At 45.0% G+C, this 21,228-nt stretch overlaps 2 protein-coding genes across 2 annotated transcripts in view; one reads left to right on the top strand and one right to left on the bottom strand.

Annotated features, from left to right (window-relative positions):
- Positions 1–10,225, bottom strand: part of ABCC6 (ATP binding cassette subfamily C member 6) — a 49,293-nt gene extending 39,068 nt beyond the window's left edge. Inside the window, exons 1-5 of the mRNA XM_050967687.1 lie at positions 10,137–10,225; positions 5,556–5,732; positions 4,013–4,138; positions 3,386–3,523; positions 743–868 (exon numbers count right to left, since the gene is read on the bottom strand). Coding sequence (XP_050823644.1) covers positions 743–868; positions 3,386–3,523; positions 4,013–4,138; positions 5,556–5,732; positions 10,137–10,190 — 621 coding nt within the window. The 5' untranslated portion in view covers positions 10,191–10,225. The remainder of the gene's footprint in view (positions 1–742; positions 869–3,385; positions 3,524–4,012; positions 4,139–5,555; positions 5,733–10,136) is intronic.
- Positions 10,226–13,275: 3,050 nt separating this feature from the next.
- The window catches only part of LOC127058150 (nodal modulator 1), a 33,824-nt gene continuing 25,871 nt past the window's right edge, over positions 13,276–21,228 (top strand). The window contains exons 1-8 of the mRNA XM_050967688.1: positions 13,276–13,422; positions 14,637–14,726; positions 15,339–15,384; positions 16,955–17,055; positions 18,006–18,112; positions 18,327–18,399; positions 19,011–19,163; positions 20,690–20,827. Of these exons, the coding sequence (XP_050823645.1) occupies positions 13,291–13,422; positions 14,637–14,726; positions 15,339–15,384; positions 16,955–17,055; positions 18,006–18,112; positions 18,327–18,399; positions 19,011–19,163; positions 20,690–20,827 (840 nt within the window). The 5' untranslated portion in view covers positions 13,276–13,290. The remainder of the gene's footprint in view (positions 13,423–14,636; positions 14,727–15,338; positions 15,385–16,954; positions 17,056–18,005; positions 18,113–18,326; positions 18,400–19,010; positions 19,164–20,689; positions 20,828–21,228) is intronic.

Raw genomic sequence — 21,228 nt, 5'->3', positions numbered from 1 at the left:
CCAGACCCAGGGCAGAAGTATAAAACCACAATCCTCACCCCAGTCAGTTCACAACGTGGGTGCCAGTCAGGATGCAATAGGTGGGAAAAACAGACAAAAGAAGGGTTGATGAATCAATAAAATAAAGAGCATTTAGCATATATTTTAGACTTATGTTTTCAACCATGTCCCCTGCCTTAGACTGCCTCTGTCTTTGGTACCAAACTGAGATAGCTCGGGCCTATGTCTCAGAGCTGCAGAGCACCTGCAACTCCAGTTGAAGTCAATCGGAACTAGAGGTGCTCAGTAAGATCCAAGGGCTGCAAGTTCAAGATAGACAAATTTAGACTAGATATAAGGTGGAAATTTGTAACGGAGAGGTTAATTAACCAGTGGGAGAAATTACCAAGGGTGGTGGTGGATTCTCCATCATTGGAAATTTTAAAATGAAAATTGGATGTTTTTCTAAAAGACACATTCTTGTTCAAACAGGTATTAATTCAGGGAGGTCCTATGCTCAGGGCATTACAGGAGGTTAGATTAGATGATCATAAATCCCTTCTGGTCTTCTAATCTATGAAACCTCTGAAAATCAAGCTGGGGACCCAGAAACCCTGGCATGCCAAGTTACTAGCTTTTTAAAAAAATACTGGTCTATATGTAGGCTGCCATGTTTTCATCTCAGACATTCATCTGAACTGCCCATTTCCAATGGGTTTTAGACAAGGGACTGATGAGCTTTGAAGAAGCCAAATATACTTACAGAGTCATTGACAGTTTTTGAGAAGAAGGGAGGCCAATCGGTAAAGAAGAACAGTATGACCTCTACTAGCAGCAGGATAAAATAAATGTAAGAGGTGACATGACGGAAAGGGTCCTCTGGGAAGCCCTATGAAAAAGAGAATTGCTGAGGTTGAGGTAAAATACTTAATGTGAAATCACTAAAGAAAGGTGGAGTCACACACTGTATAAGCCATAAGCTCTGAGTGTTGCTGTGGATGTGCGCCATGTGTATTTCTTGCACCAGTTTCTTATAGAGTGTGCTATATAAGAGGTAAATTACTAACAAAGAGTCCTGTGGCACCTTATAGACTAACAGAGGTATTGGAGCATAAGCTTTCATGGGTGAATACCCACTTCGTCAGATGCATGTAGTGGAAATTTCCAGAGGCAGGTATAAGTATGCAGGTGAGAATCAGTCAGGAGATAACGAGGTTAGTTCAATCAGGGAGAGTGAGGCCCTCTTCTAGCAGTTGAAGTGTGAGAATCAAGGGAGGAGAAACTGCTTTTGTAGTTGGCTAAGCATTCACAGTCTTCGTTTAATCCTGAGTGATGGTGTCAAATTTGCAAATGAACTGAAGTTCCGCAGTTTCTCTTTGAAGTCTGGTCCTGAAGTTTTTTCCCTGTAGGATGGCTACCTTTAAATCTGCTATTGTGCGGCCAGGAAGGTTGAAATGTTCTCCTCCTACAGGTTTTTGTATATTGCCATTCCTAATATATGACTCATTATCTCCAGACTGATTCTCGCCTGCATACTTACACCTGCCTCTGGAAATTTCCATTACATGTGTCTGATGAAGTGGGTATTCACCCACGAAAGCTTGTGCTCCAATACATCTGTTAATCTATAAGGTGCCACAGGACTCTTTTTTGCTTTTTACAGATCCAGACTAACACGGCTGCCCCTCTGATACTTGACACCATGCAAGTTAAATTACTGTTATTGATACTGAAAACTCATGCAATTTGAAAATCACAAACACATGCACTAACAAACCACTAGGGGAGCTGGAGTGTAACTACAGTTTAGACCTGAGTAAAGGTTTCAGTTTGGGGTTTTCCAAGGAGCCTAAAAGAGCTAGATGCTGAAATCCCACTGTAATTTGGGGGATTTGGGTGCTGAACTCCCTTAGCCGGCTTTGAAAATGGCAGTGTCAGGCTTTGACCAGGCAGATGTTTATGTAAATGTTTATGGCTGCTTAATTTAAACTAATGCAAGGGGTTGAGTTCTGTGAGGGTATAAATTCCCCATTCACCTAAAGCTTTGAGTATACTTCAAAATGGAAAAAGGCTATTCCCTGGTTTTATTCTAAATAGTGTGTACTGGAGCTGTTTGGGGAACCTCCCATTGGGCTTCATAATCAGCTCTGTGTCTGAGACAGGCAAGCAGTGTGGAAGAATGACGAGAGTGGGAAATTATATCATGGCAATAAAAAGAAGATGGCAATGTCAAATGCCTAGCATGTCCCTAGAGTGTGGGACTAATTCACATTAATTAATTCAATCAATATTAATTGAATACAACAGTGAGTTCCCACCATCCTCATCTTGTGGGAGTGTATCATTCTTCTATCCGTCAGTGAAATATAGGTGCTGATTTGAACTTCTGATCTTTCCCTGTTATCACAGAAAGATTCACCTGTGGGGTTTATCACTTAGAAGAATGACCAGTACTGATAAATATCAGATCTATAAATCGATATAGTGAATTTTAACATATAGACGCTCATCCTAATGAAACCAAAACAGCTGGAATTAAAGATCTACAGCAGAAGTGGCTCTCTGAAATCAAGTTGATCTGCCTGATCTTGTCTATATGCACATGTTGTACCTCTTTAATGATACCAGTATAGTTAATGCAGTACAGCTCCGTAGTGTGAACACTGGTATAAATGTGTTTATACAGGTATAGCTATTCCCAGATGGGAAAGGGAATAAACGTTAATAGTATAAGGCACCTTTATACTAGTAAAACTGTATCCACCCTAGAGCCTGTACTGGACTTACTATGCTGGTAAAAATCCACCTGCCCTAACTGACACAGTTCTACCAGTACAAAATCTACGTGTAGACCAGTAACAGCACTAAAATTCAAACAGCATTTTTCCTTTGATTTGTATGTGAATTGGGTGCTCAGAAAAGCTGTGGGGCCTGGAGATTAAAGTACTCCTTTCACCCATAGAACAGATGCAGTCTGGGTAGTGGCAGTGCTCATTTCTTTCAAACTACCTGGCCAATGCTCCCCAAGCATAATTCAGTGTGGCTACTTGGAGAGAGCAATTCGATCTACTGGCCTCTTTAGTTCTTGGCTGAATGACAAAGTCAACAAACAAGAGGGCCAAATGGAGCCATGCTGTTGTTAAGGCTATGTCTACACTGCACTTTTGTTGGTAAAACATTTGTCAGTCGGGGTGTGAAAAAACACACCCCTGACTGACAAAAGTTTTACCGATGAAAAGCACAGGTGTGGACAGTGCTTTTGTCAGCGGGATATGCTCTCCAGCTAACTGCCTCTCATTGGGATGGTTTTATTTTGCTGGCAGGAGAGCTCTCTTCTGCTGGCAAAGAGCAGCTACACGGGAGACCTTACCAGAGGCGCACGCTAAAACTAGAAAGTTCTGCTTACCCCTTCCAGGATCTGTTGAATTTTAGAACTAACAGTCACAGTAGCAGCCAGGAATGACAGCAGCCAATAAATCAACAAGATGCCTGAAGACTGAACACCCTTCAGCCTCTCAAACTGGGTGAGGAACACTGCAGGGATCTGGGAAGAAGAGAGAAACAATGAACAGTTTCAAGTTAATGGTCAATAGAGGTTATTGTCTGCTGGTGTCAGATCAGTTCAATGTTAATGGGCTGAACTATTGCTCCCATTATGGTAACATTTAATTCTACCACATGCTGTGGGAAATGGAATCCTCTCTCCTGTTTGCCTGGGGCCACTCTGCAGTCGCTACTGCAACCTCAAGGATGCCATAGCCTCTGCTGCATCAGCTCCCACATGGTGTTTTGGGTCAGTGGAGCCATACAAGTGCAGACTAAGGGACCACGCCCCTGTGCCAACCCTGGCCTGCCACCATTTCATGTAGCACCACATTGCATAGGTTTTTGCAGACAGCTCACCTATAAAACCCCATCACTCCTGCTGTTGATTGGGTCTTCTGCACCCAGAGATGGTGAGGGGGAAGAGGGCCAAGACCAGCTTTGCCCTATAATAGTTAAATTGAAACTTACGTTTAAAAGAAAAAATTACCATTGTGATCCCCAGAACTGCTGGGCTAATGAAGAACACTGGAGCTCGTAGGGTTCCTTGATTTATTTCCCAAAGGGTATAGAATAGGTTTGAAAAACACAGTAACATCAATATGAATCCAAGTACCTGGGATAGGGAAACAAACATGTTGGCATGGACTGTAAAAGGACAAGTATGATAACCGTAGTCTGTGTACTGTACGGTATCTGAGTGTTAAAGGGGCGGTTTGGGGTACACTGTGACTGGAAGCAGTTTGGGAAGTGGGGGCAGGCTAAGAGGGAGAGTGCTACAATGATTGTTATTCCATTTGAGGCCAGATCCTGAAATTCTTACTCACTCACTTCTCGGCTCAGGAGTGAGTTTACCTGATTAGGAAGAGAGTAAAAACTAAGTAAGGCTTTCTGGATCTGGCACTTATATGGGAGATCCACAATCAGACAAAGACAATGTAACCTACATAGTCATACGAACCACCAAGCAGGAAGAGGACTGGGAGATTCAAAGGAGATTATCAAGACAATTTTAATCATTTAGAACAGGAGTGGGCAAACTACGGACTGCGGGACCATCCTGCCCGGCCTCTGAGCTCCTGGCCTGGGAGGCTCCCCCCCGGCCCCTTCCCTGCTGTCCCTCATCCCCTGCAGCCTCAGCTCGCTCGTTCCGCTTCTGGCGCAATGCTCTGGGCGATGGGACTGTGAGCTCCTGGGGCAGCGCGGTTGCAGACCCCGGCCTGACCCAGTGCTCTGTGCTGCGCGGTGGCGATGGTGTGGCTGGCTCCAGCCAAGTGGTGTGGCTGTAGCTCCGCCAGCCACCAGTGCTCCAGACAGCGCAGTAAGGAGGCAGGAAGCAGGGTGGGTTGGATAGAGGGCAGGGGAGTTCGGAGTTGTGGTTAGGGGGGAAAGGGGTTGAATGGGAGCAGGGGTACCAGAGGGCAGTCAGGAAGGAGGGGGGGGGTTGGATGGGGCGGCAGAGGGCAGTCAGGACAGGGAGAAGGGGTGGTTGGATGGGGCAAGGGTCCTGGAGGGAACTGTCAGGAATGAGAGGAGGAGTTGGATGGGGCGGCAGGAGTCTGGGGGCAGTCAGGAGACAGGGAGCAGTGGGGTGTGGATGGGGCAGGGGTCCCAGAGGGGCTGTCAGGGAACAGGGGGGGTTGGATGGGGCAGGAGTCCCGGGGTGGTGCCATGACCCCCTCCCTTAACTGTCCCTCCATACAATTTACGAAACCCGATGCGGCCCTCAGGCCAAAAAGTTTGCCCGCCCTTGATTTGGAAAAATAAAGTCACAATAAACTTAGCATTAAATACCCAGCCTCTAATGCTAGCTAGTGTGACCCTAGAGGAGCAAGCACCAGACAGCAGTTCAGGAGATCTGCCTCTGCACTGGCCTACTTAGTGACCTGGGTCAAGTTCCTTTACCACTCTGTGCCTCAGTTTCTCCATCTGTAAAATGGGAATAATGATATTGAACTCCTTTGCAAAGTGTTTTGAGATCTACATATGAAAAGTGCTATGTCATAGCTAGGTATTATTTTTATGATTATTACCATTTTAATTTTGAAGAGGTGCGACATTCTGATATATCCTCTGCTGTGGTGCTCAAGAAACAGGTAATAGAATGGAAAACAGATCCAAAGATAGGCACAGGGAATCCAAACAATGACTGTATTCTGAAAGCACTGGGTAAAGCTTGGGTTATCTGTATACCACGTCTGATTCCAGTCCTGCAACAACACACACAGAGAAATGGTTTAACACAGTCATAGCCTGCTATCAACCTTACCCCTACCTTGGACTGTATGGAAAAACAGAGAGAAGGGACCAGATCATCAGCTGGAGTAAATCACTATAGGTTGGTTGAGGAATACGCCAATTTACACCAGCTGAAGAGCTGTTTTTAAACATTTACAGTTTAAAAGGAGTTTGAACAACAGAGAGATTTAAGGGAGTTGTGTGGGAATGATATGGTTAAAGAGATGGGAGAGAGACGTAGATTTAGCACTTTGGATAAACTGGACGTGGGAGGGCGAGATGAGGGGAGGCTAGAAAGGAGAAATTGGTAAAACTGTGACTTTTCAGCTTGGAAAAGGGACGACTAAGGAGGATATAATAGAGGTCTATAAAATCATGACTAGTGTGGAGAAAGTAAATAAGGAAGAAGTATTTACTTCTCATAACACAAGAACTAGGGGTCACCAAATAAAATTAATAGGCAGCAGATTTAAAACAAACAAAAGGAAGTATTTCTTCACATAACGCACGTGAAGGCCAAGACTATAACAGAGTTCAAAAAAGAACTAGATAAGTTCATGGAGGATAGGTCCATCAATGACCATTAGCTAGGATGGACAGGGATGGTGTCCTTAGCCTCTGTTTGCCAGAAGCTGGGAATGGGTGATGGGATGGATCACTTGATTACCTGTTCTGATCATTCCCTCTGGGGCACCTGACGTTAGCCACTGTTGGAAGACAGGATAGTGGGCTAGATGGACCTTTGGTCTGACCCAGTATGGCCATTCTTATGTTTTTGAGAAAGCTCCAGAAAGCAGAGTAAGAAAAAAGCAGGGAATGGCCAGGGATTTTAGCAGTAGAGATAATAAAGAAAGGACAGGCTATGGAAAAACTAGAGAGGAAAAACTGAGAGGATTAAGGAAGTAACTGGATGTGGAGGAGAAAGAGAGATTAGAGTCAAAGATTACTCCAAGGTTGTGGACTAGGGAGACAGGAAGGCTAGTGGAAAGTTGTCAATTGAGTAAGATAAAATAGGCTAAGGAGAGGGTTTAGATAAGAGATAAAGTCTGTTAAATTCAGTATATAAACTGCACTCCGTTACTTCCTTTCCCCCCACCTCCTGAAATCTTTAATGTATAATCTCATGGAATGTATTTTAAAAAATGCCATGATCATATAGTTGGATGTAGGGTGTTAGCATAATGAAACTGACAGTACAATGATTTTGTTTATATTTTAAAAATGTTAAGTAAGTATGTGAATTAGAGAATAACAGCAAAGGTTCCTTCCCACGGGGATCTACAGGGGGAAATAACTACCAGGCACATTGGGGACAAGTCTGAGCATGTGGTATCTGAAAGGGGTATTCAGCAGGTAACTGCTATGCTAGTCAGATGGTTACAGCGAATGACGCTTTGGTCCTTACTTTCATGGGCCCTGGTGTTTGTACAGAAATTGGGCCTGAAGGTGGGAGGAAGACTTTACACAGAGAAGTAAAACCAAAACCTTCAAACCTCAGTGACTGAAGTGAGGCTCTCAAATCTGTATTTAGGCACCCAAATAAAAGTGGCCTGATTTTCAAAGTGCCGAACAGCTGCAGTTTAAGGTTGCCAATTTTGGTTGGATGTATTCCTGGATGATCTTTAATTCAAGATTAATCTTTAATTCCTGGAGATTTCAGGACGATCCTGGAGGCTTGGCAACCCTACTGCAGCTCCCATTGACATCTGAGAGATTTGTGGGTGTTCAGCACTTCTGAGAATTAGGCCCCTTTTATTAAGATGTCTAAAGATGCATTTAGGAGCCTAATTTTAGACAGCCATGTTTGAAAATCTTGGCCCACATTTCTTGAACTCTTTCTTGTGGTTATCACCAGGGTAGAACAGATAGGATTGGGTGGATATTTTGGTTCTCCTGGAGCTTTTAGGAGGTAATGAATAGGAGGAGAGAGAGTTATGGGAAATTCCAGGCTGGTGTGCAAGTGACCGAAGGATTTAATCTTGAAGCTTTTGCTGCCAGATATGTCTCTGGAATTGATAACCCAGCACTCACCTGCATTGCTCATATTCAAGGGATTGGTTTCAGGTTGCTGCCTCTATGATTCCCTAAGCCACTGAATGGTCTTGGGTCCTGATCCTGTATTGTGATGTGCCCAGCTGGATGGCCATGCCTGCGCAGAACCCCACTGACTTGACTGGGATTCCATGTGAGTCCAACAATTTGTTCATGTAGGTCACAGTGAAAAATTGGGGCACTGGCTATTAAGAGCAGCCACCTGCACTGGTTGGACCTGTGCTTGGGTTACTTTCCGAAGACCAGTGCTAGGATCATTTTCACAGGATTAGAGAGACAGATGTGGATATAGCTGGGAAATCACATAAATTTGTTTTAGCTGCATGTAAGTGGAGTCTGTTATCTTTCCTTTAGCAGCTTGCTAGGGTGGTATCAGTGCTCTCAGCAGTTAGGGGGCTACTGACACCTGATGTGCATCTTCCTATTCAGTATGCTGATAGGCAAAGCTGAGAAGAAAGCAATCACTTGATGAGGAGAGAAAGTGCATGATGGTTTGCTAATTACTATGAGGCTTTATCAATTTTGAGCAAGGAGACTAAAGTGTCCCCCTTTAGGCTTCTATTCACCATAGCCCTTTTAAAAGCATTTATCTTATGAATATATAACATTACAGGTGTATACTGAAGTAAAGTTTACATAAGGAGGGCTAAGGCCATTTTAATATCCTTCCATCATGGACTCCATGGGCCAAGTTCTACTCTAGTTAAGCCCCACTGAATGCTTAGTGCAATTCAGAAAATAATTTGGCCCATTATATATTGAGAGTGAAATCCTGCCCTGTTGAAGTCAACTTCAAAAGTCCCCTTGACTTCAGTGGGAAAGGGTTTCATCCTTAATGTTTTAATACTGCTTTTTGTAATATGAATATGTTTATTTCCAACCACCATTATTTCTTGCTCAGACACATAGTGTCAGTTTGAGGAGCTTCTTTCCCACATAAAAATGATTGCGTACCTGTAATGGCTCCAGCTAACAGGAGTTTTAGTGTCTTGGGCCACTACACAGTTAGGTCAATGTAAACTGCCTTGCATCAACCTAGCTGTGGAAGTGTCTTCACTTACATTTGGCTCCCACCCATGCAAGTGCCTCTCTACACCGACTTAATAACATCACCTCCTCAAATGGTACAGTCACGGTCAATGTAATTAGGTCAAAGCAGTGTCAGTGTTGACACTGCGTTACTTACACTGACTGTTACTGGCTTTTCAGGAGCTGTTCCGTAATGCCCAAGGCTGACAATACAAGCAGGGGAGCTGAGAGCCATTGAACCAAACTGTAAGCCTGGTATATAATAGAAATCACTTCAAGCTAGCGGCTGTAGCAGCAGCCCCAGCACTCCTAGTTCCAGCACCTATGAATACAAGTGAGCCTGGTGTCAGCTCACCGCTGACCTAAGGAGCCTAGTGTGTCCACTCTCAACTGATTTAATAACTGCAGTGGCTGTATGCCAACGTAAGTTAAGTTGACAATTTTGTGGTGTAGACATGGCCTTATACATTAGAAGGATTGCAAAGATTTTTGCCACTGGTAATAGATGGAAACAATGTGTGATGCAAAAGTATCCCAACCAGCATAGCAATTTATTACAGATTTTGACTGCTTTTCACCTATGTGCATGTAGCTTATATTTTCAAATATTAAAGTCCAGGGTGGTGTATTAGCTTTGGGCTGTGCTAAAAGATAAGGGTTCATGGGAAAGGGTTTCAACTTCCACATGAGTCCAAAGTATCTTGAAGTATCAAAGGTCACTGAAGCAGAGAAGTGCTATCTATGAATGCGGGAGCTCTATAACACTGCTGGGCAGGGCTTTCCTTCACTCTGGGCTCTAGTTCATCTCCTACCCCTGCCACCAGTTGGTCTCCCCCCCCCCCCATCCAACAAGGGGTGACGAACCATTTGGCTACAATGACTGAGAGGAGAAGTGGCTGGAGAGGGGCAAAGCTCCCAAAGGTCTGGACTCTGCAGGTGGAGCTAAAGTGCCCTGTCATACAACACTGCAAACAGGAAAACCCGAGAGAGAGAAGCCCGCGGGCACTGTGCAGCTGGGAAGTTGCTGCAGTTATTGCGTGGCTAGGAAGAGGGAACGGTCCCCTTCTCCAGGCACTAGGCGGCGTTTAAGTGCCCCCCTCCCCGCTGCACAGACCCCAGCGTTGGGCTATGTACAGGCACTGCAACCGGGGTACCAGATCCGAATCGTGCCCAGCTGCAGCGCGGGGCAGGGAGCAGCCGGTGCGATGCCCCGCTGCAGCGAGATCGGCTGCCGCCCGGGGGCGAGAGGGGTGGTGAAAACGCCCCACAGCCGGGGACGCGGGCAGCTCACTCACCCAGAGGCCAGCGAAGCCCTCCCGGGAGCCGCACAACCAGCCGCCCCCAGCCATGGTGCGAGCTCCGGAGCGCGGCGGGGGCTGCGGCTGGCCTGGGCCCCGTGCGCTGGCTCCAGCCGCCCGCCCCCTCCGCGTGTGTGGCTTCCTGGCCAGGGTGGTTAATGTGTGACGTTCCCGGGGCGGGGAAGGGGTCCGGGGGAGCTGCCCAGAACCTGGGCCTGTCTGCCTAGCAAATGGCCTTTGGGGTTGGGCCTGGACGGACCGGCCCCGAACCTGGGGAGACTTTGGAGCAGAGGCCGCACCCCGATGGGAACGTCCCAGCGAGTCAAAGCGCAGATACAAGCGTCCAGCTCAGATTGGGAGGGTTGGGAGTCAGACCCCATTCCCTGCTCCATTACCCCACCCATGTATCTCTGCTGACTGCTGGGGAGTGAGATCCCCAAACTGCCTAGGATTGGCCCCCAGGTCAGATTTCCAAGAGTTTAGCTCACCTTGCAGCCCAGAGAAAGTTGCATCAATTTAACTAATTAACACTAATGATCTCTTTTAGGCCTGGGGTACACTGGAAAGCAATAGCAGCATAGGCATGTGGGTCAGGGCCGGGGGTGTGGAAATACTGCACCCCTGAATGACTTTGCTATGCTGCATTAACCCCTTGTGTAGATGCAACTATGTCAATGAAAGGGGGCTTCTGGCTACTAGCTAACTTCATTCAGCAACCTGGTGTTGCTACACCAACACCCCCTTCTGTTGTGGCTATGCAGGTATAATCTCTGTAGTGTAGACATACCCTTAATTAACTCAGGAGGAATCAAACTAAATTGTTATAATGCACTGTTAATCCGAAATCCATGGAGGTTGCACTGATTAAACTAAATCAGTTATTAAGGGATTGTCTACTACAGTTAATATGCTACAGCTGTGCACTGTAGTGCTCAGTGCAGACATTGCTATGCTGATGGGAAGTATTCTCCCGTCAGCACAGGTAATCCATCTCCCTGAGAGGTAGTATCTAGGCTGAAGGAAGAATTCTTTTGTTGATTTAGTTCTGTCTACATGGGGACTTGGATTGGCCTAACTATGCCGCTCAGGGGTGTGGATTTTTCACACACCTGACCGATGTAGTTAAACCAGCCTACCTTTCTAGTGTAGATCAGCCCTAAGCAAGTTTAGTTAAATATGTACAATTTTCTTGTGTAGACAAGGGCTGAGACACCTGCATGAACTGACCAGATTTTCAAAAATACTCAGGGAGAACAATGAGAGCTACTAGGTGCAGAGCTCTTGAAAATCTGTCCCTTAATGTAAACCACAGAAAATATCTATATAGGAGCTGGAGAGGGAAATGCATTCCCTAGCTGGAAAGTTACTGAGGGCCTGCAGCCCTAACTGATGCCTTGGCTACACTGGCGCTTTACAGCGCTGTAACTTTCTCACTCAGGGGTGTGAAAAAACACCCCCCTGAGCTCTGCAAGATACAGCGCTGTAAAGCGCCAGTGTAAACAGTGCCTCAGCGCTGGGAGCACAGCTCCCAGCGCTGCAAACTAATCCCCACAGGGAGGTGGAGCACGTGCAGCGCTGGCGCTGTGACCACACTCACACTTCAAAGCGCTGCTGCGGCAGCGCTTTGGAGTTTCGAGTGTAGCCAAGCCCTAAGCTCACTGGGAAGGGTAGAAGCTCCGCACCAAAGAAAATTAGGCCTTCAGTATTGTTATTAATAATAATTATTAATTTGTATTACAATAGTTCATAGGAGCTAATGGATCATGGTTCTATTGAGCTAAGCACTATACCAACACATGAAGAAAGATGGTCCCTGCCTGATGAGTTTACATGCTAAGTAATGTCTAAGTCAGGGGTCGGCAACCTTTCAGGAGTGGTGTGCCGAGTCTTCATTTATTCATTCTAATTTAAGGTTTCACATGCCAGTAATACATTTTAATGTTTTTAGAAAGTCTCTTTCTATAAGTCTATAATATATAACTAAACTATTGTTGTATGTAAAGTAAAGAAGGTTTTAAAAATGTTTAAAAAGCGTCATTTAAACATAAATTAAAATGCAGAGCCCCTGGTGGGCAGGACCCGGGCAGTGTGAGTGCCACTGAAAATCAGCTTATATGCCACTTTTGGCACACATGCCATAGGTTGCCTACCCTGGTCTGAGTGCTTAAAGCCAGTGAACAGATTGTTTGAGATGGATTCTCTAGGCTTCCCCTTATAGCAAATCCCTGGCTTCTGTACATCTTTTCATGCCTTGTTTTAGCTGGAAGTAGGGTGACCAGACAGCAAGTGTGAAAAATCGGGACAGGAGGTGGGGGGTAATAGGAGCCTATATAAGAAAAAGACCCAAAAATTGGGACTGTCCCTATAAAATCAGGACATCTGGTCACCCTAGCTGGAAGATTTTCACAGTATCAGTGGCACCATCTAAAACATTCTGTCCCTGCTTTGGCATTGGGTTGCATGAGGTTATCCAGAGCAAAGTACAATAGAGCTCAAACATCAGCTTTTTTTTAAACAAAATTACTATAAATAACCTGGGCTGGTAAATTATTTTTCTAGGTGATTATGTTGATAACAGGCAGAGAGAGCACAAAGTTAGTGTGGACATAGGAAATAAGCGGGGTTTAAAATGGTCTTAGAGAAGTGCTGTGTGTTTCATTGCCCAGTATTTGAATTTCATTAGTTTGTAGCAAATTTTAGGGCTTGTACCACTTGCTTAGATGCAGTTATATGACAAAACCTTACGATGGGAACTGGGGGTGGAGAGGAAATGGAGCAGAATATAGGAACTGAGGGTATAGGAGCCTGGAGTGGAGAGGGGTGGGGTAGCTTTTAGGAGTATGGGGGGAAGGGCCTGGGGCAAGGCACGGCATTGGGGATGGGGCGGGGGCGGGTATGGATGGTCATGGGGAGATGGGGCATGGTTTGGGGGGGACGGGATTGAGGGATGGGGCCGAGCCTGGGCTCTCAGGTGTGGGAATCCTCCAGGCCAGCAGATGGCAGGAGGCTGCGGTTTCAGCTCCTACTCCGCGGCCCTTCGGGCCCTCTCCGCGAGCCGCCTGTCGCCGGGCAGGCAGAGCCGGGCTGCGGTGGCCCAGCCGCGGAGCGTGACTCAGCGCCTGCTCCTGTCCCGCGTGGGCAGCCGGGCGGGATGCGGCGGGGCTGGGCGGCCGCGTTCTGCTGGGCTCTGTGCTGGGCCCTGGCGCGGGGCTCCGAGGACATCGTGGTGGGGTGCGGGGGCTTCGTCAAGTCCGACGTGGAGATCGGCTACTCCCTGATCGAGGTGAGCGGCCCGGGTCCCCGCAGAGACCCCGCCTCCGGGGCGCCCCCTGGGGCTGGGGCCTTCCCTGTGCCCCGTGCTTCCCTGCGGGGGATTCCTCCGCCACAGCCCCGGTTCTCCTCAGTCCCTGGGTCCCGCTGCTCAGGCCCCGGCTCCGAGAGCGGCTGGCACGTGCCCTCCCTCTTGTCCCACAGGGGCAGCCGGGCCCCCCCTGATTTGTGCGTGTCACGCTGGCGAGCCTGTATCTGACCTCGCCCAGAGTTGGAGGGTATCTGGTTCAGGCCCCTTGGTGGTTTGAATGGTGGATTTTATCTGCCCGTCCAGGTTTTTTTTTTTTTTTTACAAGGTCACCCATCGCTCCTGTGTGTCAGCGCCTTCCATGGGAAATAGTCCCCAAACTATCCCTCTCCCAAGTTAGTGTTAAGGTGTTTTTTAAAATTGGAGGATGCTGATGTGTTTGAAAGGAGTGTTACTATTATTTTTTTTAAACTGGTTTTGTTGTCTTTAAACCCCATGTGTTTCTGCTGTCTTTAAGGTCCATCTTATGTTGCAGAGGATTGTGGGGGTTTTAAATGCCCTTTTAAAGGGAGGCTGTCAACTTAAAAAATCAAACTTTGCCTGAATGTTTTTGCCTACAAGAGTTAGCAAGATCTAATCTTATTTGAATTGGCAGACTACAGAGAGAATCTTTTTTCCATTTTGTGCATTTGACAGCTTTTTGTGTTTAGCAAGGTTCATTGTTTTTACCAGACTAGCCAGTCACTTAATTTCCATTTTGTTTGTCAGTTTTGTATGGCAACAGGAGAGGGAGAGAGAACAATTTAAAAAAACAAAAACAAAAAAACACCCTTAGGAAAATGTGATTGTAAAACCACAAAAGAGATTGCGTGAGCATTTGGGAATTTGTGTGAAACCACTTTAACTATTTTTTTATGTTGACTGGATTTCAAGTTGACAGTATTTCTTTAACGTATTTTGCTCTTAAGTTGCATTCTTTTAAAAACATTCATCCATGTTTTCCCAAGTTTGAGATTCACCTTTTTGTGTGATTCTTCTCCTTCTCTCCTTCCCCACCCCCCATAAATTTCCCCTCTCTTATCCCCATGGAACTGTGTGATGGTTTTGAGGTGCAAAATTCACTGGGAATTCCTCTTTCAGACTTCACTTACATGTGAGTTTTTCAGAGACAACTTTTCATCTTTTTCTCTTTCTTGTAGATAAAATTATATACAAAGCATGGGACTCTGAAATACCAAACAGATTGTGCCCCAAATAATGGCTACTTCATGATTCCGTTGTATGATAAGGTAAGAAGCCAAAGCTGTTGTGGTCTCTCTACCATGCAGTAACATAATGGGCTAATTGAATTTTCAGTCTTGTTTGTAGATGAAATGTCTTTTTAAAGTTTGGTGCAAAGTTACACTGGGAAAGCTGATGCTTACATTGGAAAAAAAAATGGAAATAGCTTCAAATGTTCTAATAAGAGCTTTTTTTTTTTTTTTTCCAAAATTGGTTAATTAAATTATGCTCCTCATAACTTGGAGGCTTTCAGACTTCCAGTGCTTAGGCCCCAGTCCTACAACGAGCACTGCACAGGCGGATCCCTGAGTGCCTATGGTACCTTGTAGACTTCAGTGGGATTCTGCATGGAGCTAGTGGCAGGACTGGGGCCTTAGTATCTTCCACAGGCCTCCTGGGGATATCATCATTGAAATGGAAGTCCCTGTTGAGAGAGGTCTCTGACCTAGTTCCTTAATGGAGATACTCAAGTAGTCACAGGGATTTGAAAATAACGCTTTGGATGTTTTTAATGTGTTCTTATGTACAGTCTAAAACATTGAAACTCTGCACTGAATGTTTTTCTTTAAGCTGGATGATTCCATTTAAATAAACAGATCCTCATTATGCTCTTTTTCTAGGGGGATTTTGTTCTTAAGATTGAGCCTCCTCTTGGGTGGAGCTTTGGTGAGTATTTGATCTATTGTATAAGTGGTGCAATTATATATGCAGCCGTTCCATTGCCTCCTTTAGACTGGCTTTGATTTGTAGGCAGGAAAAAACAATTGTTTCAAATGAGATAAGCTCTAAATGTACCTCTCTTTGAAAATTAGTTTGGTTTCATCCCAATCCTTATTGTGCACATAACAAAAACCACTAACTGGACAGTCTGGTCACCTGTATAGGCTATACTGCTTGAAGAGAGTGGGGGTTCTGGACGGAAATGAGAATGGTCCGCGGAATAGGATATTTTTAAGTTTGACTTTTTTGTGGTTTGCCTTTGCTAAGGGTTAGGCTGCTGGATTTATTATATTTTGCACTGGTTGAAATGCGTGGACTGTATAGGCCTGACTTTCAGAAATGCTATGAGTGCCCATCAATTAACTGAAGTCAATAGGAGCCGTGGCTGCTCTGTACCTTTGAAAATCAGACCGTGTCTGTTTTAAAGATGTCACCAATGTCCAGTGGTTAGGATAGGAGCTTCTTATTTGTATATAAATAAATTGTAATAGGGCAATTGTGAATGCATTTGTAGAAATAGTGACCATTTTAGAGTATTGGTGGCATCTTGAATGTGTTCAGTGTGTCCTGAAACTTTTTTTTTAAAGCTTAACTGTAGAAAGCGGGAACTAAAGAACAGCAACACATACTGTGTTTCTTTAGTTCTAGTTTATAAAGATGTTACTCTTCCTGCTTCTGGGAAGAAAAATTTCCCAGAAGACACCAAGATCTTCAATTTTATAGAATTAAGGTGCATGGAGTTTTGGAGCTTGTAATAGAGGGGAAGGGGCTCATGAGGCTCTTACTGTGGGCCATGCTTTGGGGTGGTTACTGCTATGGACTCCTTCAAATGTGGAAAATGGCTGCTGGAGTATTGGCACTCCAGTGAAACACTGAATTGTAGGTTGAAGAATGAACATAGAAACTAGCATTAAGGATTTTCAGTAAACAAAATAAGTTTTGTTTTCCTAATTAAATATCTTTCTATCTAAAATGAACTCCCAGACTAAATCACCAGCCACAAGACTTTCCCCTTTTACCATGTTATCAGAAAAAGTGCACGTTGACTTTAACTGTATTTCATTGAAGAAACTTAAGTCGCTAGATGGGAGAGGGAAGAAGACCTACTAGCTTGACTCTAATGTGTCTGTGAGGTGGATAGTTTCAAGGCAACTTTAAGTGGTTGACAGTTGCGGGTCTTTATATTCCAGGACCTCCCTAATGAGAACATTTTATGACTTCATTATTCAGTCACTTGTTTCTGATTTTAAATGATTTGCTTTTTAAAGATGCTTAAAACATTTCAGTAAATGCAATCAAACACTAAAAATAGTGTACAAAATAATGAGGCTATTCTCTCATTTGCCTGGGGAAAGTAACTTTTTGATAGGTGAGTTAAACATCAGTAGTCCCTTCATATGGTAAGGGTTGGCAAGCTGTTACTGTGCTTGGGCTAGTAAATTTCCATGGCGATTCTGCAAAGCTGCAGTAAAATAGACCCTCTAATGTAGTTTGCAATTTCTTTTTTTTCCCCCAGAGCCAACTAGTGTGGACATCCATGTGGATGGTGTTAATGACATTTGCACAAAAGGAGGCGATATTAACTTTGTGTTTACAGGGTTTTCTGTGACTGGAAAGGTTAGACTTCTTTTATGTTCTTTTGCCACATATCACTTTAACATGCATGTCTATTTCTTAGGAGCAGTATGCTGCTGCTAGGTAAGTTAGAGTAACTCCTCACTTAAAGTCGTCCTGCTTAACCTTGTTTTGTAGTTATGTTGCTGATCACTTAGGGAACATGCTCGTTTAAAGTTATGTGATGCTCCCTTCTAACATCGTTTGGCAGCTGCTTGCTTTGTGTACTGTTTGCAGGAAGAGCAGCCCGTTGCAGCTGGCTGGTGGGGGCTTGGAACCAGGGTGGACCCCTAAGTTCCCTGTGCAGCAGCTGCCTGCAGTTCAGCTGTGTCCCTCCCCCCATTGCCATTTGCTACTCCTACCCTCTGCCTTGGAGCTACTCCCTGAGACTCCTGCTTGCTGGGGGTGGGAGGGAAGGAAGAGGGGGGCTAATGTCAAGGTGTCCCCTTCCCCCCTGCACCCTGATTACCCCATCTTCCATAGAGCAGGGGGGACAGACCAGGATTTAGGATGGAGGGAGCTTGCAGCCTCTCAGCAAGCTGATCTAATTAACAAGGCAGTGTACTAAAGGGAAATGCGCATATCTCCCTTCATTCCTGCTGCCTTGTGTAGAGAGAGAGAGAGAGTTAACCCTTGAGGGCTCAGCCAATTGCTGGTTCATCATTTAGCAGTAATGGAAATATCCCACCCTCTGACTCTTCCACCTCAACCCAAGTTTCACAATCATCATCACTGTGTACCAGTATTAAATTGTTTAAAACTTATACCGTGTGTGTGTGTATAGTCTTCTGTCTGGTGAAAAAAAATTCCCTGGAACCTAACCCCCTCATTTACATGAATTTTTGTGGGGAAATTGGATTCGCTTAACATTGGTTCATTTAAAGTCGCATTTTTCAGGAACATAACTACAATGTTAAGTAAGGAGTTATTGTACTTTTTGTTCATCTTGACAGGTTCTCAGCAAAGGTCAAACCTTAGGTCCTGCAGGAGTCCAGGTTGTACTGAGAAATCCTGGTACTGAAGTAAACATACAAGCTACTGTGACCCAAGCTGGAGGAAAGTGAGTTTTATGTGTGCAAGTGATTGATTGGTTGATTTATTAAGTTTATACTGTATTAGTAGATTTGGGAAGAAAATGTTTTAAATTATTTGGGATTATTGCTAATTTTTTTTTTTTTTTTGCTTAAATATTTTTTCTGATGTGTACCGCTATCTGTTTGTTCTATGAATATGCTGGAAATGCTGAGAAAAATAACACATTTCATATTGCACAGGTTTGCTTTTTTCAAAGTGCTTCCCGGAGAATATGAAATCTTTGCATCTCATCCTACCTGGATGTTGAAAGAGGTTAGTGCCCAGAAAGCATTGGTAAAAAGGAGGTGACTTTCTGTTTGTTGTGAGTGTATATTGATTAGTGCACTCTGTTTTAAGTAATTAGGAATGAACATGAGAGAAGATTTGAATCAGTGAAACAAGTTTAGATCAATTTTTTTTGTAAATTTCAGTTGGGAGGTGGGAAACTGCCTTGTCAGTCTGGGCTTTAAAGGTACGGGGCTAGCAGGCTGAATGACTGTACATCATCAAAAATGCATGTACAGAGCCTGCACCTTCCTACTTGTATTTGTAAACAGAAAGTTTGCAGTCCAGTCTTATGTTGAGATGGCCAGTGGGTGACCAGGCCTTAGTAGTAGTGACACTTACTTCCTATGGACTTCTGTCCATCCCAATCTCCTGTTAAAGCAACTTAATCGTAGTTTTTCAGCGGGGTCTTCTGTCTGACACATTGCTTGTTGCTGTGTTGAATCACCCTCACCCTGAATAATGATGCTGTGGATTGTAAATCCTTTTTGAATATTATGTATGTAGTTGCATTGTTTAGCTGTCTTGCTTTTGTTTAACGGTATAAAAGGCATCCTATTATTATTTTTGATTGAAATGTATTGGCTTCTACGTTTCAGGCGAACACAGTGGTGCGAGTGACCAATTCTAATGCCTATGCCGCTGGCCCTCTAGTTGTTGCTGGCTACAATGTTTCAGGCTCTGTGCGGAGTGATGGGGAACCCATGAAAGGAGTCATGTTTCTTCTTTTCTCCTCCTCAGTCACCAAAGAGGTATTGACAGATCAGACACATTTTATTAGTAATAAGGATGTAAGTAGAGAACATTTTGTAGTTTGATAATGAATAATGGTGTTCCTTTAATTATTCTTTTACAAAAAGGCCCTGATTTTATGATACGTCTGCTTGTGTTTAACTTTACTCACATGAGCTCAGTGAGATTAAGTATGTGTGTGAGCTCTAAGGTTGCAGTACATGTAAAACTAAGTGTTCATGTTTACGTCAGAGTCATACGATTTTTGTTGGGAGGGCGAGAAGGGGGATTTAATCCCCTACATTTTTTTAAAGTCGTATTTGTCCAGTTACCTGTCCCTGCATGCTAACCTCTGGGTCACAAATCTTGGGTTTCTCCAGCAATGCACAAGCGCCACAGGGGTCAGGGAAGAACTTCTGGCGGAGCATTGTGCAGCACTAGGGTTTTCATCTTCCTGTGAAGCATCCGACTCTGGCCTCAGTTGGAGGCAGCATACCACACCTGATGGACCTTGATCTCCTTTGGTATGGCAACTCCAGCCACCACCTGCTGTAGCACAGGACTAGGAAAATTACTGTTCTGGTTCAGAAAGCATTTGTTCTTAAGTGTTTATTTTCAAGTGCTTATCACTCTTTGGGGGGGAAAACCAAAACACACCTCTAGCCTAAAATATTAATCCTGTCCACAGGATTACAAATAGTACTGTACAGACATGCAGTGCAGCTGTTAGATGTTGAATTTATTGATTCTTGTACCTTTAAACTTGCTACCATAACATTTCATTCATGTTGTTTTCTCTGGTGTGTACACACTTTCAAACTCTGCCCCTGAAGGCACACACAAGTCTTGTTCCACATCTAAACATTTGCTACCCCCCCACCACAAAAAAAGTGTGCTCAAGAACTCATGGGTGCAAATTTGAAGATTTAATTTTAGAGGCTGCTTTTGAAAATCTGTCCCTCTTTGTGAAGCATAACTGTTTTTCTCCACTCAGGAGGAGACAGAACATATGGGAGAAAGAAGCAGGACCACCTGGGGGGGGAGGCAAGAGGGGCAATTTGCCTCAGACCCCCACGAGGGTTTTTCGGGGCCGCTGGAGCAGGGTCCTTCACTCGCTCTGGGGCCCCTGGAAAACTCTGTGGGTCCCGGCCCCTGGAGTTTCTTCCGCTCCTGGTCTTTGCCAGCGGGAGGTCCTTCCGCTCCAGGGTGGACGGATCCCCCGCTAGCGAATTACCACCGAAGCGGGACCCGCCACCGAGTCTTCGGCGGTAATTCAGAGGCCGGGGCCCTTCCGTTCCGGGACCCGCTGCCGAAGTGCCAAAGACCCAGCTGCACTTCGGCAGCAGGTCCCGCTTTGGCGGTTATTCACCAGCGAGGGCTTCCCGCCGCAGGTCTTTGGGGCACGTCGGTGGCGGGTCCCGGAATGGAAGGACCCCACGCCATTGAATTACCGCCAAAGCAGGGCCCCCTGCCTCCTAAGACCCCAGGCCCCCGGAATCCTCTGGGCGGCCCTGGAAGGAAGTAATATTGCTTTTTATTTGCACAGGACATTATAGGCTGCAACATTTCTCCAGTTGATGGGTTCCAAGCAAGAGACGAGTCTCTTTCCTATCTGTGCAACGTTATATCAAAAGAGGATGGATCTTTCACCTTCCTGTCTTTACCGAGTGGGGAATACACTGTGGTAGGTAACTAGAAAGTTCATCCCTTCTTTGTATACTAGATTGCTGTTGGGTTTCTTATTTTTTCTAAACCAGAATTCATAATTTTCTAGCTGCCAAAACAGCATTAATGGAAGCTTTCTGTATTGGATGAAATAGCTGGAAAACAGTTGTGCAGTGTAAAAAGATGGGCGCTGAAGTAAGTTGGGGTGGAAGAACTGTGTGGTGTGGTTTCTGAGGCAGTGCTTATGAAGCAAATCAGGTTCTCATCTGGATAGCTCAGCCAGTCACAGACCTCCCCTGGGGCTTGTACTAGACTGGAAAGCTGCAGATAGCTGCTGCTGGATTGTATCCTTAAAGATCTCTTCTTTCGCCACCCGGCTTTAGTTCACTCACAATTCCTAATAAATATATCCACTGTCAG

Source organism: Gopherus flavomarginatus, chromosome 9, assembly GCF_025201925.1.
Source record: "Gopherus flavomarginatus isolate rGopFla2 chromosome 9, rGopFla2.mat.asm, whole genome shotgun sequence".
NCBI classification, from domain to species: Eukaryota; Metazoa; Chordata; order Testudines; family Testudinidae; genus Gopherus; species Gopherus flavomarginatus.
Note: the sequence above shows the minus strand (reverse complement) of the source record. Positions and strands in the feature narration are given on the sequence as shown.